Here is a 13,376-nt window from a genome sequence, read left to right on the forward strand (position 1 = left end):
TTCTTAAAAATTTGGTCTACGAGCAACAAAAATTTTCATAGAACGCAAAAATAGTATTGTAATATATATATTTTTAATTTCAACATAAGTACAATTTACAAATATAATACATTAAAAAAAAATGTATAGGGTGGCACCTGTGGCTCAAAGAAGTAGGGCTCCTGTCCACCTGGGTGACCTTGCCCAGGAGGGGAGTAGGGAGTTTATATTAGCCTTTTCATTTCCAAAGGAAGTTACATTAACCTCTTCATTCCCAAATGGAGTTACATTAACCTTTTAAGCAGTCGAAAACTGTATATTCCCTTCCCGTTGTCCTGCCGTTCCCTAGCTTGTCGTGCATTCTTTCCAAAAATCGGGACTTTTTTTAAATGCCCCGGGATGCGAGACAAATTGTTAGAAATCGGGCCATCTGGTCATCTTAAGATAGATGTAATGGAAGCCAGAGCTGAAGACTATTAGGATGAACTGAAACCTGGGTCTAGTGCTTGTTGCCTCTGACCTTGATGATGTGGGTATCCTGCAGAAGTACATGTCCCTTTGTCATGTACTAAAAGTTAGATCCAAATTGTATCCAGGGGAAAGTGGGGTGGCTAGAGGCTGGGTCACTGTCTTGTGCCAATGAGATACTGAGTATAATTAAGCTACAAAGATGGTTGCACTTCCTTTCTGCCCTCCAAATCTCAGCACCGGAATCTGTCTTGTGGCTGATCCAATGGGAAACAGGAAGGAAAAGGAATTCTGGGAAATGTAGTTCAGCCTAGCCAAGTTGCCCCATCACAAACCAACTCACTTTTTCTTGGTTCCTTTTCCTTTTCTTCCTCTTTATCCACGTTTATCCTTGCTTTTCTAGTTCAGATTGTCAGAACCTTTCCCAGAAACTGTATATGAAAGTGTATTTTATTTTTGTTCTTTAAATAAAGACATGTCTGAAATGTCTTGATTCTGTCTTCACACTTGATTGATAGCTTGCAGAGAACCTTCATTAGGAAAATGGAAATTCCCTTGGAATTTTCAAGGCATTCTTCCTAGGGAGAAGGGTGCTTCCATTCTGAGTCTCAGTCCTTTATAAGGGACGTTAAGTCTTCTGAAAGCCATTTACGAATTTTCACTGTCACTGTTGTTCAAAATTTCATCATGATGTGTCCACAGGCTGAGTGTTAGCACTTAATTGGCTCTCTCATCTTTCATCCTCATCTCCTTCAATTCTGGGAGTTATTTGTCTATTATTTCAGTCTTCACTGTTTACCATGTTCTCTTTGAAACGTCTCGTCGGTGGCTGTTTGACTTCCTGAATTCAACCCCTCATTTTCTTTTCTATTTGTCAGATCGTTATTTTATTCTACTGTCTGGAAGGTCTCCTTCAATATAGATTCTAAACCACTTTAGTGAATTTTTTTCAGACTATTGCATTAATTTCCTTGAGGTCTTTCTTTCTTGCTCACTAATTTTTCCTTTTATTAAAAAATTAATTCTATTTTAATGTCTTATTTCTCTGAAATATTACTAAGTATAGTTTGGGAGAAGTTCTGCAAATATCTCCCTTTAAAAACAAAAAACCCCCTATGCCTACTTCCTCCTTGTAGTAATACTAGCCTTATTGCTAAGTGACTCTTTAGCTATCTCCAATTCATTCCTTCCTACCTTCCTTTCTTCTTTCTTTCCTTTTCTTTTCTTTTTTTCTTAGAGACAGAACCTCATTCTGTTGCCCAGGTTAGAGTGCTATGGTATTAGCCTAGCTCCCAGCAACCTCAAATCCTTGGGTTCAATGATCCTCTTGCCTCAGCCTCCTGAATAACTGGGATGCCCACCATAATGCCTGGCTGATTTTTTCTATTTTTGATAAAGACAGGTCTCACTCTTGCTCAGGCTGGTCTTGAACTCCTGAGGTCAAGTGATTCTCCTGCCTGAGCATCCCTGAGTGCTAAGATTACAGGCCTGAGCCACTGCACCAGTGAATTCTCCAGCTTCTCCTCTTCCATTTTCTCTTAAACTCACTCTCACTGTGACACTTCATGTACTGCTGAAACTGACTAGTCACAATTTCCAAAGGCCTCCGTGTTGTTTTGTTCAAGAATAGGGAAGATAGTTTCAGGTGATTCAAACACCTTACATCTCCATTCAGATAGTCAGGCATTGGATTCTCATAAGGAGCCCACAACCTGGATCCCTCGGGCATGCTATTTATAGTAGGGTTCCAGCTCCTATGAGAATTTAATGCCGGTGATGATGTGACAGGAAGCAGAGCTCCGGTGGTGATGTGAGCAATGGGGAGCTGCAGTAAGTACAGATGATCACTCGCCCCAACTCATCTCCTGTTGTGTGGCCCAGTTCCTAATAGGCCACTGAACGGTATTGGTCCTCAGCCTAGGGGTTGGGGATCCTAGCCTTAAAGTATGTATTCCAGCCCTTTGGTTTCTGAACCATCTCCTCGAACATGGGATCCAACTGTTCCTGTGGTATCGCTCTTCCCTCTTACTTCTTTCTCGGGTCTCATAGCTTGGTACAATTGTGCAAGGTCACAATTTTGACCTTTCTCCAGGCCAGTTCTTCCCACCATAGTCCATGCCCTACAGGAACAATATCACTCCTAACAAGTTTAGTTTTTTGTTATGCCTCCATAGAATATTGACCCTATTATTAGCTTTTTCCAGGTTTCTCCTGAGGCAATGTTCCCAGCCAAGTTCCCAATAAGCAGCATCATCTCTCTTAGATAGTGAAGAGCTCAGAATCTGAGCTGGATTGTCTTTCAATCCTGGCTCTGCCTCTTGCCAGCTACGTGACCTTGGGCAAGTCACTTAAACCTCTGTGTCTCAGTTTCCTCATCTGTCAAGTGGAGATGATTAACAGTACCTACTCTTAGGGCTGGTGAGTGAGTGAATGAGTTAATGTCCTTACCATGTCTAGCACGTAATAAATACACCACAAAGTTAGCTACTGTTATTATTATAATTCACCACTGAGCAGGCGAACAAAGGACTTCTTATTTGCTTGAATGGGGAGAAAGCAAAAGGGACACAAGGAGGAAAAATAGATTTGTGTTTCAAAATATTTCATTTTTGGCTCAGCGCCCATAGCTCAGTGGTTAGGGTGCCAGCCACACACACCAGAGGTGGCAGGTTTGAGCCCAGCTCAGGTCTGCTAAACAATAAAGGCAACAACAAAACAAAAGCCAGGTGTTGTGACGGGCATCTGTAGTCCCAGCCACTTGGGAGGCTGAGGCAAGAGAATCACTTAAGCCCAAGAGTTGGAGGTTGCTGTGAGCTGTGATGCTACAGCACTCTACCAACAGTGACATAGTGAGACTCTGTCTTAAAAAAAAAAAACTCAAATATTTCATTTTACCACAGAGGTAATTATAAAATCAGCCAAATAATACCATATTTTTGCTTTTGAAAGAACAGAATTTTTTTTTCAACAGAGTTTCACTCTGTCACCCTGGGGTTGAAGGCCGTGTCATCATCACAGCTCACAGTAACCTCAAACTCTTGGGCTTAAGAAATCCTCATGCCTCAGCTTCCAAGTAACTTGGACTCCAGGTGACCACCATGATGCCCACATAATTTTTTTCTATTTTAGTAGAGACAGAGGTCTCACTCTTGCTCAGGCTGGTCTCGAACTTCTGAGCTCAAGTGATCCACCTGTCTCAGCTTCCCAAAGTGCTAGTATTATAGGCATAAGCCACCGCACCTGGCTTGCTTTTAAAATTTAATATGAGTAGCTTAAATTCTATACAATTATGCATACATAATTTCCACTTCTGCGTGTATAAAGCATTTTGGCCAAATTGACTTTTTTCCCCCTTTCCCGTAAGTCATCAGAATTACCTTTTCTTTAATAGACTTCAAAATTTCTGAGTGAATGACAGGAAAATACTTACCGGGAAGGCCAAACTCCAGCAATGTTTGAGTCCAGTGAACAACAAAAAATAGAAAGAAAAGGAAACTTTGATGTCTTACTGGAATCTGAGCTAATAAATGGGACCACAGAACAAATAGCAAACAACTGTTTGAGTTACATCAGAATGAAAAAGAGATAATGAACCTGGATTTCCAGTCCGAAATTACCACACCACATAATGAATGGCTATTCATTACCCCGCCACAATGCCTGGCTATTGTTTTGTTGTTGCCATTATTGTTTAGAATGGAGTTGACAAGTTGCCTATTACACATTAGAAAATTTAATTTAGAGGTTTTTAAAACAAAAGGATCAAGTTGTTCACAGTGTAATTGATGCTGACAGATAAATTTCGCAATTTGGCACCTCAGGGAATACTTTCGCTTTGCTCAAAGATCAAGTAAATGACCATTTCATCCTGGCAATTATTAGCCTGCCTCATTTTTTATAACAAAGACGAATTTGGCTTTCCTCCATATTTTAGTTGAAATGACTTTATTTTTTTGAGACAGAGTCTCACTATGTTGTCCAGGCTGGAGTGAAGTGGCACGATCATAGCTCACTGCAAACTTGAATTCCTGGGCTGTTCTCCCATCTCAGCCTCCTGAGTAACTGAAAATATAGGTGTTCACCACCACACCTGGCTAATTTTTCAAATTGTTTTGTAGAGATGGCATCTCACTGTATTACCCAGGCTCATCACATACTCCCAGCCTCAAGTGATCCTCCCATCTCTGCCTCCAAAAGTGCTAAGAATTACAGCCATGAACCACCATGTCTGGCCTGAAATGACATTTTATTAACACTTCATATCTTCTCAGGTTAAATTTTATTGCCTTCAGTACCTACAAAGCAAAGCTTCAGGTGAACTTTGTTTTTAGTTAGTCTTCAATTGTACAAAATTCTCTGGATGAAAACAACAATAATAAGACATTAAGTATCAATGTACAAAGTTATAATTTAATAAAAAACAATTTAAAAAAAAATAATAAAATGTGGTCAAAAAAAAGAGGTTAAAAATATATATCCTGGCTCAGTGCTTGTAGCTGCCTGTAGCCAGCAGCTAGGGCACCAGTCACATACACCAGAGCTGATGGGTTCGAATCCAGCCCGGGCCTGCCAAACAACAATGACAACTACAACCAAAAAATAGTCAGGCGTTGTGGTGGGCATCTGTAGTCCCAGCTACTTGGGAGGCTGAGGCAAAAGGATTGCTTAAGCCCAGGATTTGGAGGTTGCTGTGAGTTGTGATGCCACAGCACTCTACCCAGGGTGACATAGTGAGACTCTGACTCAAATAAATAAGTAAATAAATACATATATATATATATATACACACAAGGGCATATATATCCTTGTAAAGATACATTATTGTATCTTTCATAAAAATTCATACACATGGGGAGGCAAAGAGAAAATACCAGCGTATTGAGAATTGTCCTTGAATCTCCTTTTCTTTTTCTTTTTCTTTTTTTTTTTTTTTCCAGTTTTTCCTCCGGTTAAACCAATTTCCCCATGTTTGTTTCTGGACTAAAGCCAGAATCAACATTGTCTCTGTTGCTAATCAAATAACAGAGAAACAACTACAAATTCTGAATGCAGTTAGAGGATCCTGGGGAGCAGAGTGTCTGGATGGAGCCTGAGCTGGGTCTCTGATTCATTTCTAACTGTAGGCAAGTTATTTAACGTCTCTGCACTTCTGGCATGATTGTAACAATGCTGATTTATTTCACAGGTGCGATAGTAATGATAACTCAAGCAATGACCTTGAACTTTTGAGAGCCACCAGGCTGATTATCAAGAAGATTGCTTCTGCATCTTGGAAAAGATATTTAGAATTATATCTCTTCTCCATTTCCTTTATATTTTGAATGACTTGGATGGGAGTTTATGTAAATGATGATATTTATAGTTTCACTATACGAAGCAGAAAATAAAATGCACCATGTTATAATTTTAGCTACAGAAGTAAAAACTTCATAAATCTTTTTCTTTATTTCATTGATTTGGGTATATCATTTATTTTATTTATTTGCGTATTTAGCTTTTTAAGGTTTCTTTGCATTCTTGAGGCAAAACAAAGACATGATTATATCCCATTTTCAGAAAAAGGAAAAAAATGGAAGAAAATACCTTAAAAGCAGTCCCTAAGCCTGTGTTTATGAGTAAATTTTTAACTAACTTTCTTACACTAGGGTTATAGTCCATTTGTGAATGTTAACTTATTAAATTTGCTTCCTTTGAAACCTTTTTCCTTCTTTTTAATTTCTTTTAGCTTCCATCCTTTCATAATGGCTTAAACCATGCCACTTTTGATTTTTTTCTGTGCTACTAATGTACCTTAGTTTTGTGGTTGTTTTTAAAAGTGATATATCAGAGACAGACATTGTTATTTCCAAATGTAGTATTTTTTTGTCTTCGAATGTAATGCAGTGTAATTAGTTAAAGAATTCCTGAAAATTTAATGAAGGATGAATTAGAATTTGTCGACTGAAAATAATTTACATCAAATAATACCGGCTATCAAAACAGTCATTTGAAAACAATTTTAATTCTATAATAGTTATAAGTTTAAAATAGTCTAAACTATCACCCAAAAGAATACAACTAATTGTGTAGCAAAGAAGAGAATAATTTGATACCACTTTACCACAAGCCAGATTAGCAGAATAACTAATAATTTACTATAATGGAGAATGAAGACTAGCTTTTCAAAGCAAATTTCTTAATACCTAAGCATTCTTCGATATTGTATAAAATGTTCAAGTTAAAGAAGGATACTGGGAAATTTTATTTTATTTTATTTTATGTATTTAGTTATTTATTTTTGAGACAGAATCTCACTTTGTCACCTTGGTAGAGTGCTCTGGCATCTTAGCTCACAGCAACCTCAAACTCCTGGGCTCAAGCAATTCTCTTGTAAGTAGCTGGGAAACGCTACTTACTAGCCAAATGCCCAGCTATTTTTAGAGATGGGGTCTCACTCTGGCTCAGACTGGTCTCTAACCTGTGAGCTCGGGCAGTCCACCTGCCTCAGCCTACCCAAGTGCTGGGATTACAGGAGTGAGCCACCTCACCCAGCCCTTACACCAGGAAATTTTAAAGGACTGAAAATGTTCTCAGGGCAGTGCCCGTGGCTCAGTGGGTAAGGCGATATATACTGAGGGTGGCGGGTTCAAACCTGGTCCTGGCCAAACTGCAACAAACAAATAGCCGGGCATTGTGGCAGGCGCCTGTAGTCCCAGCTACTCTGGAGGCTGAGGCAAGAGAATTGCCTAAGCCCAGGAGTTGGAGGCTGCTGTGAGCTGTGATGTCACAGCACTCTACTGAGGACAACAAAGTAAGACTCTGTCTCTAAAAAAAAAAAAAAAAAGAAAAAAGGCAAATGTTCTCAGAAATTGTTCTAAAGATAGTCAATTTAAAAGAATGACTTTTAAAAAATGTAATGACATTTGAAATGCTTTATTTTTTATTTTTATTTTATTTTTATTTTGAAACAAAGTCTCACTATGCTGCCCTCAGTAGAGTGCTGTGACATTACAGATCACAGCAACCTCAAACTCTTGGGCTTAAGAGATTCTCTTGCCTCAGCCTCCCAAGTAGATGGGACTACAGGTGCCCACCACAATGCTATTTTTTTGTTGTAGTTGTCATTGTTGTTTGGCAGGATTCGAACCCGCCAGCTCCAGTGTATGTGGCTGGAGCCCTAGCTGCTGAGCTACAGGCGCTGAGCCACCATTTCTTATAGTTCAACTTAACATAGTAAGAAAGGGTCAACCAGGCAATAAGGAGACTCAGGGGATTTTAAGGGTACTCTGGGGCTGTATGATCTTGAGCAAGTCTTTAGGCATCCTGTGTTTATTATTTTCATTGTGAGGCTCATGGAATAAAATGCAACAGCAAAATGCCTTTGGTGGAGTGTCCAGTGACCCTCAGATACAAATGCAACATGGTTACTAATGACCATATACCTTAGTTTTCCAACCCCTGTGTTGGATGAATGGAGGTGGCCTTCTCCCCTGAGCTTTAAATATAGATTCTAGTGCAGCCTGGCAGAGAAGTACAGTCTACCTGGTTGGCTAATCCATTTTTACATAAACGCCCCAGGCCCTGCGTGCTGCTGGGCATCTTTGTGGGAGTTGAATGATGGCCTCCCAAAGCCCACTTAGCAATTTTTCTCTGCCATTATCAAAACATTATTTTCTTATTGTGAAAGATAACTTCAAGCTTACTATAGGTTGGTAATTTTCTGACAATAGGGATTAGAAGGATCCAGTAGGGTTTTTTTTTGTTTTGTTTTGTTTTGTTTTTGCAGTTTTTGCCTGGGGCTGGGGTTTGAACCCACCACCTCCAGCATATGGGCCTGGTGCCCTACTCCTTTGAGCCACAGGTGCCACCCGATCCAGTAGAATTTTTTAAACTTCACCTAATAGTTAGAAAACGTATGCTGAAACTTTCTCATTCTTGCTTATTTATTCCTGTTGTTGTGTTTTTCTAAGCCTTCTTTACAAATATACTTTTCCTACCATAATTCAGTTTATTATATACATTTTTCTTCTTTTCTTTCTCTTTTTTTTCCTTTTGTTTTAATCTATCTCTCTTTTTTTTATTTTTTTCTTTTTTGAGACAGAGTCTCACTCTATCCCCTGGGTAGAGTGCCCTGGTGTCACAGCTCACAGCAATCTCAAGTAGCAAGGTAATCCTCTTGCCTCATTCTCCTGAGTAGCTGAGACTACAGGTGCCTACCACAACGTCCAGCTAGTTTTTCTATTTTTAGTAGAGACGAGGTTTTGCATTTGCTCAGGCTGGTCTTGAACTCCTGAGCTCAACCAATCCACCTGCCTAGGCCTCCCAGAGCGCTAGAATTACAGGTGGAAGCCACCATACCCATCCCATAATTCAGTTTAAATGGATGATTGTTACTTCTTAATAAAAATCCTTATTGATTTATAACTGATCTAATCCTTTGCACTATTCAATGTTGAAAAAAATTTTAGCTACAACAAATAAGTGACAAATTTTGTTCAGATATTTAGAAGTTGAAAGATACGAGTGCATTTATGTTGTGCAATCATCCATTTCCAAAACCTTTTTATATTCTCATACTAAAACTCTGCACCCATTAAAGAGTAACTCCTCAGTCCACCCTGTTACCTCTTCCTGAGAACCATTTTAATTTCTATTTTGTAAATTAGACCAGTCTAGATACTACATGTAAGTGTCAACAAATAATATTTGTTAGCTCGGCACCTGTAGCTCAAGCGGCTAGGGCACCAGCCACATACACCAGAGCTGGTGAGTTCGAATCCAGCCTGGGCCCCCCAAACAACAATGAGGACTAGAACCAAAAAATAGCCAGGCATTGTGGAGGGCACCTATAGTCCCAGATAACTGGTGGGAGGCTGAGGCAAGAGAATTACTTAAGCCCAGGAGTTAGAGGTTGCTGTGAGCTATGATGCTATGACATTCTACCCAGGGTGACAGCTTTTGAGACTCTGTCTCAAAAATAATAATAATAATAATATTTGCCCTTTTGTGTGTCTGGCTATCTGACTTAGGAAAATGTCTCAAGTGGCTTCTTTCTGGTTTGGTTTGATCCATCATGTCCTAGTCCAAAACAATGCCTCTCATAAATTGTATTTGACATCCTGAAGACATTTTCCTAACCTCCTCAGCTTCTAAAATTTATGAAAACACTCTACTTTGGCAGTACACAAAAGCTATTTTGAGTATGAGCAAAATTTTTCATCCAGACTCATGACTTCAAAGGTTGAAGTGAGAATAATTTCGGTTGGGCACAGTGGCTCACTCCTGTAATCCTAGCACTCTGGGAGGCTAAGGTGGGTGGACAGCTTGAGCTCACAAGTTCAAGACCAGCCTGAGCAAAAGCAAGACCCCCATCTCTACTAAAAATAGAAAAACAGAGGCAAGAGGATCCCTTGAGCCCAAGAGTTGGGTTGCTGTGACCTATGACGCCGCAGCACTCTACCCAGGGCGACAGCTTGAGGCTCTGTCTTGAAAAAAAAAAAGAAAGAAAAGAAAAGAATCTCAAGAACTGGTAAAGTTAGTTTCCCTCTACAACTATAAGTAGCACTTGAATATTTGTAATATTATCTCCTGGCTAGGAGCGGTGGCTCATGCCTGTAATCCTAGCATTCTGGGAGGCCAAGGCCAGTGGATCTCCTGAGCTCAGAAGTTCAAGACCACCTCATCTCTACTAAAAATAAAAAAACTAAGTGTTGTGGTGGGCACCTGTAGTCCCAGTTACTTGAGAGGCTGAAGCAAGAGGATCTCCTGAGCCCAAAGGTTTAAGATTGCTATGAACTACAATGCCATGGCACTCTACTGAGGGTGACAAAGTGAGATTCTGTCTCAAGAAAAAGAAAAACATATATATATGTTTTTATATATATATAAATTGTATATATGTATATATATGTATATAATCTTGAAAGCTTGAGACATTTGTTACAATTTTCTTTTTTATCTTCTTTTAAAAATAAAAGCTGTCTTCCACATACAAAATGAGCTATGACTCGTTTTACATTTACCGTATGCTGGGCTATCTAAAAATATTATCTAAAAATGTCTACAGTCCTATAAGATAGGAATTCATATTTTCTTTTGACATTTTAGTCAGTTGCCTAATATAACACAATCAGCAAGGGGCTCAGTCAAAATATGGACCAGGTCTTTGTGTTTACAGAGCCTGTATCCTTTTTATACCATCATATAAGCAGCACATTAGGACCACTAAAAGAGCTAAAGTCCTTCCTCTGGTTTTATTTATTTATGTAGAGACAGAGTCTCACTATGTCATTCTCAGTAGAGTGCTGTGGTATCACAACTCACAGCAATCTCAAACTCTCAGGCTTAAGCGATTCTCTTGCCTCAGCCTCCCAAGTAGCTGAGACCACAGGCACCCGCCACAACGCCCAACTATTTTTGTTGTTGTTGTTGTAGTTTTCATTGTTGTTTAGCAGGCCTGGGTGGGGTTCGAACCTGCCAGCCCTGGTGTATGTGGCTGGTGCTCTACTGAGCTACGGGGCCGAGCCCCTTTCTCTGTTTTTGTAACCGATCAAGTTCGATTCTACTGGAGGTCACACTGGGCATCATTCTGTGTGGCAGAGGTTGGGAAAGTCGTCAAGATTATGGGTGCCGTGGCACTGCATCAGACTTCCTGGAGCTACTTGAGTCTGAACCCAATTCTGGTCTCATGGAAATGTCAATGTCAGGGTTGATAAATTTATGAAATTCTTTTTGTTCTTGCAGTTCTTCCAATGGAGAAAATGGCAAAGGTGTTTAAGTTCATCCTTGTTGCTGCTGCTGTGGTGATGGTGGAGGAGAGTTGGGTAAGTTTATTGTGGAAGTTATTATATTTATAATGCCTGCTTTAACTTGAATTTTCTTTTTTTTGCAATTTTTGGCTGGGGCTGGGTTTGAACCCGCCACCTCCAGCATATGGAGCCGGCACCTTACTCCTTGAGCCACAGGCACCACCCTGAATTTTCTTTGATTTAGTAAAAAATCCATAGCAACTTGTCACTGAAAAAGCCTGACTAAGTGAGGACAAGGAAAAAGGCTGCAAGAAGTACTCAGACTTGGTAGCACTTACCAAGTACTTAAAAAAAATTTTTTTTGAAGTAAAAAATCAGTATCCACAGCAAATAAGCAAAATCTTTTTTTAATTCAGTAGGGTCATTTGGCCAGTTCTGTAATATTAAGAATTTAAAGCTGTCCAGAGAAATTAAAATTGTCCTTGGGCTTTCTAATATTGGATATTATCATTGTAAACTAATCAGATTATCTGGGAGTAATTACAAGGAATTTGTGTCTTCTCCCATCCATGAGTGAAAAGGAAAAAATACTGGATGGAGTTGAAGAACATTCTCCTTTGTAAACTGTCACAAGAACAGAAAAGCAAGTATCCAGTGTGCTCGATATTAGTATGAAACCAGTAGATGAACAACTACATGCCCACAACTGAGAGAAACACAATTAAATTCGATTGGCGGAGAGGAGGAGGAGGGCGGGAATAGCTGTGAGGAGGGAAGGGGATTGGTGTGTTCTCACTAACAGGTACAATGTAAGGGCACGTGGCCCACCTCCTGGGTGCAGGGCTCAAGGGCAGCCTGACCTTTGCCTGACAAACCCGAACAGTGTAACCTAATCATTTGCCCTCTCATATTAATCTAAAATAATAAAATAAGAAAAAGGAAAAAATAAAAGGACAAGACATTCATTTACTCAATTTCTGGGAAAAAGAAAAATCCTAAGGGTTTTTTTTGTTTGTTTGTTTGCAGTTTTTTTGTCCGGAGCCGGGTTTGAACCCACCACCTCCGGTGTCTGGGGTCAGCACCCTACTCCCTTGAGCCACAGGCGCCATCTAGAAAAGTCCTAAGTTTTAAATAAGTTTATTAAAACTTTATATGCAGTCTCATAAAGATTGGACTCACTTGGCCTGTGATCCTTTTAGTTATTTTTAAACTGCACTATGCACAATATCGCAACCAATTTCCCACACTTGTAAAGCAACACAGGTTCCAGACACCATAACATGTTCTTGCTGTTCATTTTTTGGCTTTTGTAACCCCAGGGACTAAGCAAATAGCTCTGTCAGAGAGGACAAATCAGAGTGATTAGGAGAGAGTACCAAGAGCAAATAAATAATCCTGGAGAAACAGCTGGGAGAAGTTCAAGGACTTGAACCTAGAGATGGGAGGCAGGTCGCCCCTGCCACCGCTTTTCTGTTGTTATGTGACTTCCAGTCATATAGTTTGCTCTATGACTGGCTTTGAAGCTGAATTTCTATCCTCCTGAAATTTATAGTCTGAATTTATGGCAAGGCAGCATACCTCTTGTTGCCCAGCACCCAATTATGCTGTTCTAACTGCTGAGCAGAGTCCCTGGAACACAGTAGGCCCTCATATTGATGGGATGAATACGAGGTAGTACATAAAGGCAGGAACAGAAAGTTACGCAAGTAAACTGGAAGCTATGTCTGACTATAATCGAATGACTTTTGGAAAATAATCTCTATAAAGGAAATATAAGGCGATTGCTTATTACAATTCATAATTTCCCAAAAGAAAACATTTATACTTATCACAGGAAATCATGACCTGAGTGGAAAATAGAGATGTCAAAATAAAAATGAGAAAATGGGAAAAAGTGGTCTTTGAGCCCCCTTTTCACTGACCCTTCCAGATGGGTCTCCTGAAATCACAGCTTCTTGACCTCAGTTACTCTCCCTGGGACGCTCACCTCTGCACCCCTCCTTCCTCGTTCACCCACCAAATTTACTTTATCTTTAGAAAGTTTGGTTTGTTTTTGTTGTTGTTGTTCTGTTTCAGTTAAGACACTCATTTTGTCGCCCTTGGTAGAGTGCCCTGGCATTACAGCTCACAGCAACCTCAAACTCTTGGGCTTAAGCGATTCTCTTGCCTCAGCCTCCCAAGTAGCTGGGACTACAGGCGCCC

At 39.9% G+C, this 13,376-nt stretch overlaps 1 protein-coding gene across 3 annotated transcripts in view; it reads left to right on the forward strand.

Moving 5' to 3' along the window:
* The first annotated feature begins 5,483 nt into the window (after positions 1–5,483).
* FGL1 (fibrinogen like 1) overlaps positions 5,484–13,376 on the forward strand; it is a 26,719-nt gene continuing 18,826 nt past the window's right edge. Inside the window, exons 1-2 of one of the 3 annotated variants that reach the window (XM_003797643.3) lie at positions 5,484–5,570; positions 11,170–11,249. In XM_003797643.3, coding sequence (XP_003797691.2) covers positions 11,178–11,249 — 72 coding nt within the window. In that variant the 5' untranslated portion in view covers positions 5,484–5,570; positions 11,170–11,177. Of the gene's footprint in view, positions 5,571–5,611; positions 5,633–11,169; positions 11,250–13,376 lie in introns of those variants that run through there. The other 2 variants (XM_023517787.1, XM_023517786.1) reach the window with 2 other exon arrangements.

This window comes from Otolemur garnettii, unplaced genomic scaffold (assembly GCF_000181295.1).
Source record: "Otolemur garnettii isolate 467f Iridium unplaced genomic scaffold, OtoGar3 scaffold00121, whole genome shotgun sequence".
Lineage (NCBI taxonomy): Eukaryota > Metazoa > Chordata > Mammalia > Primates > Galagidae > Otolemur > Otolemur garnettii.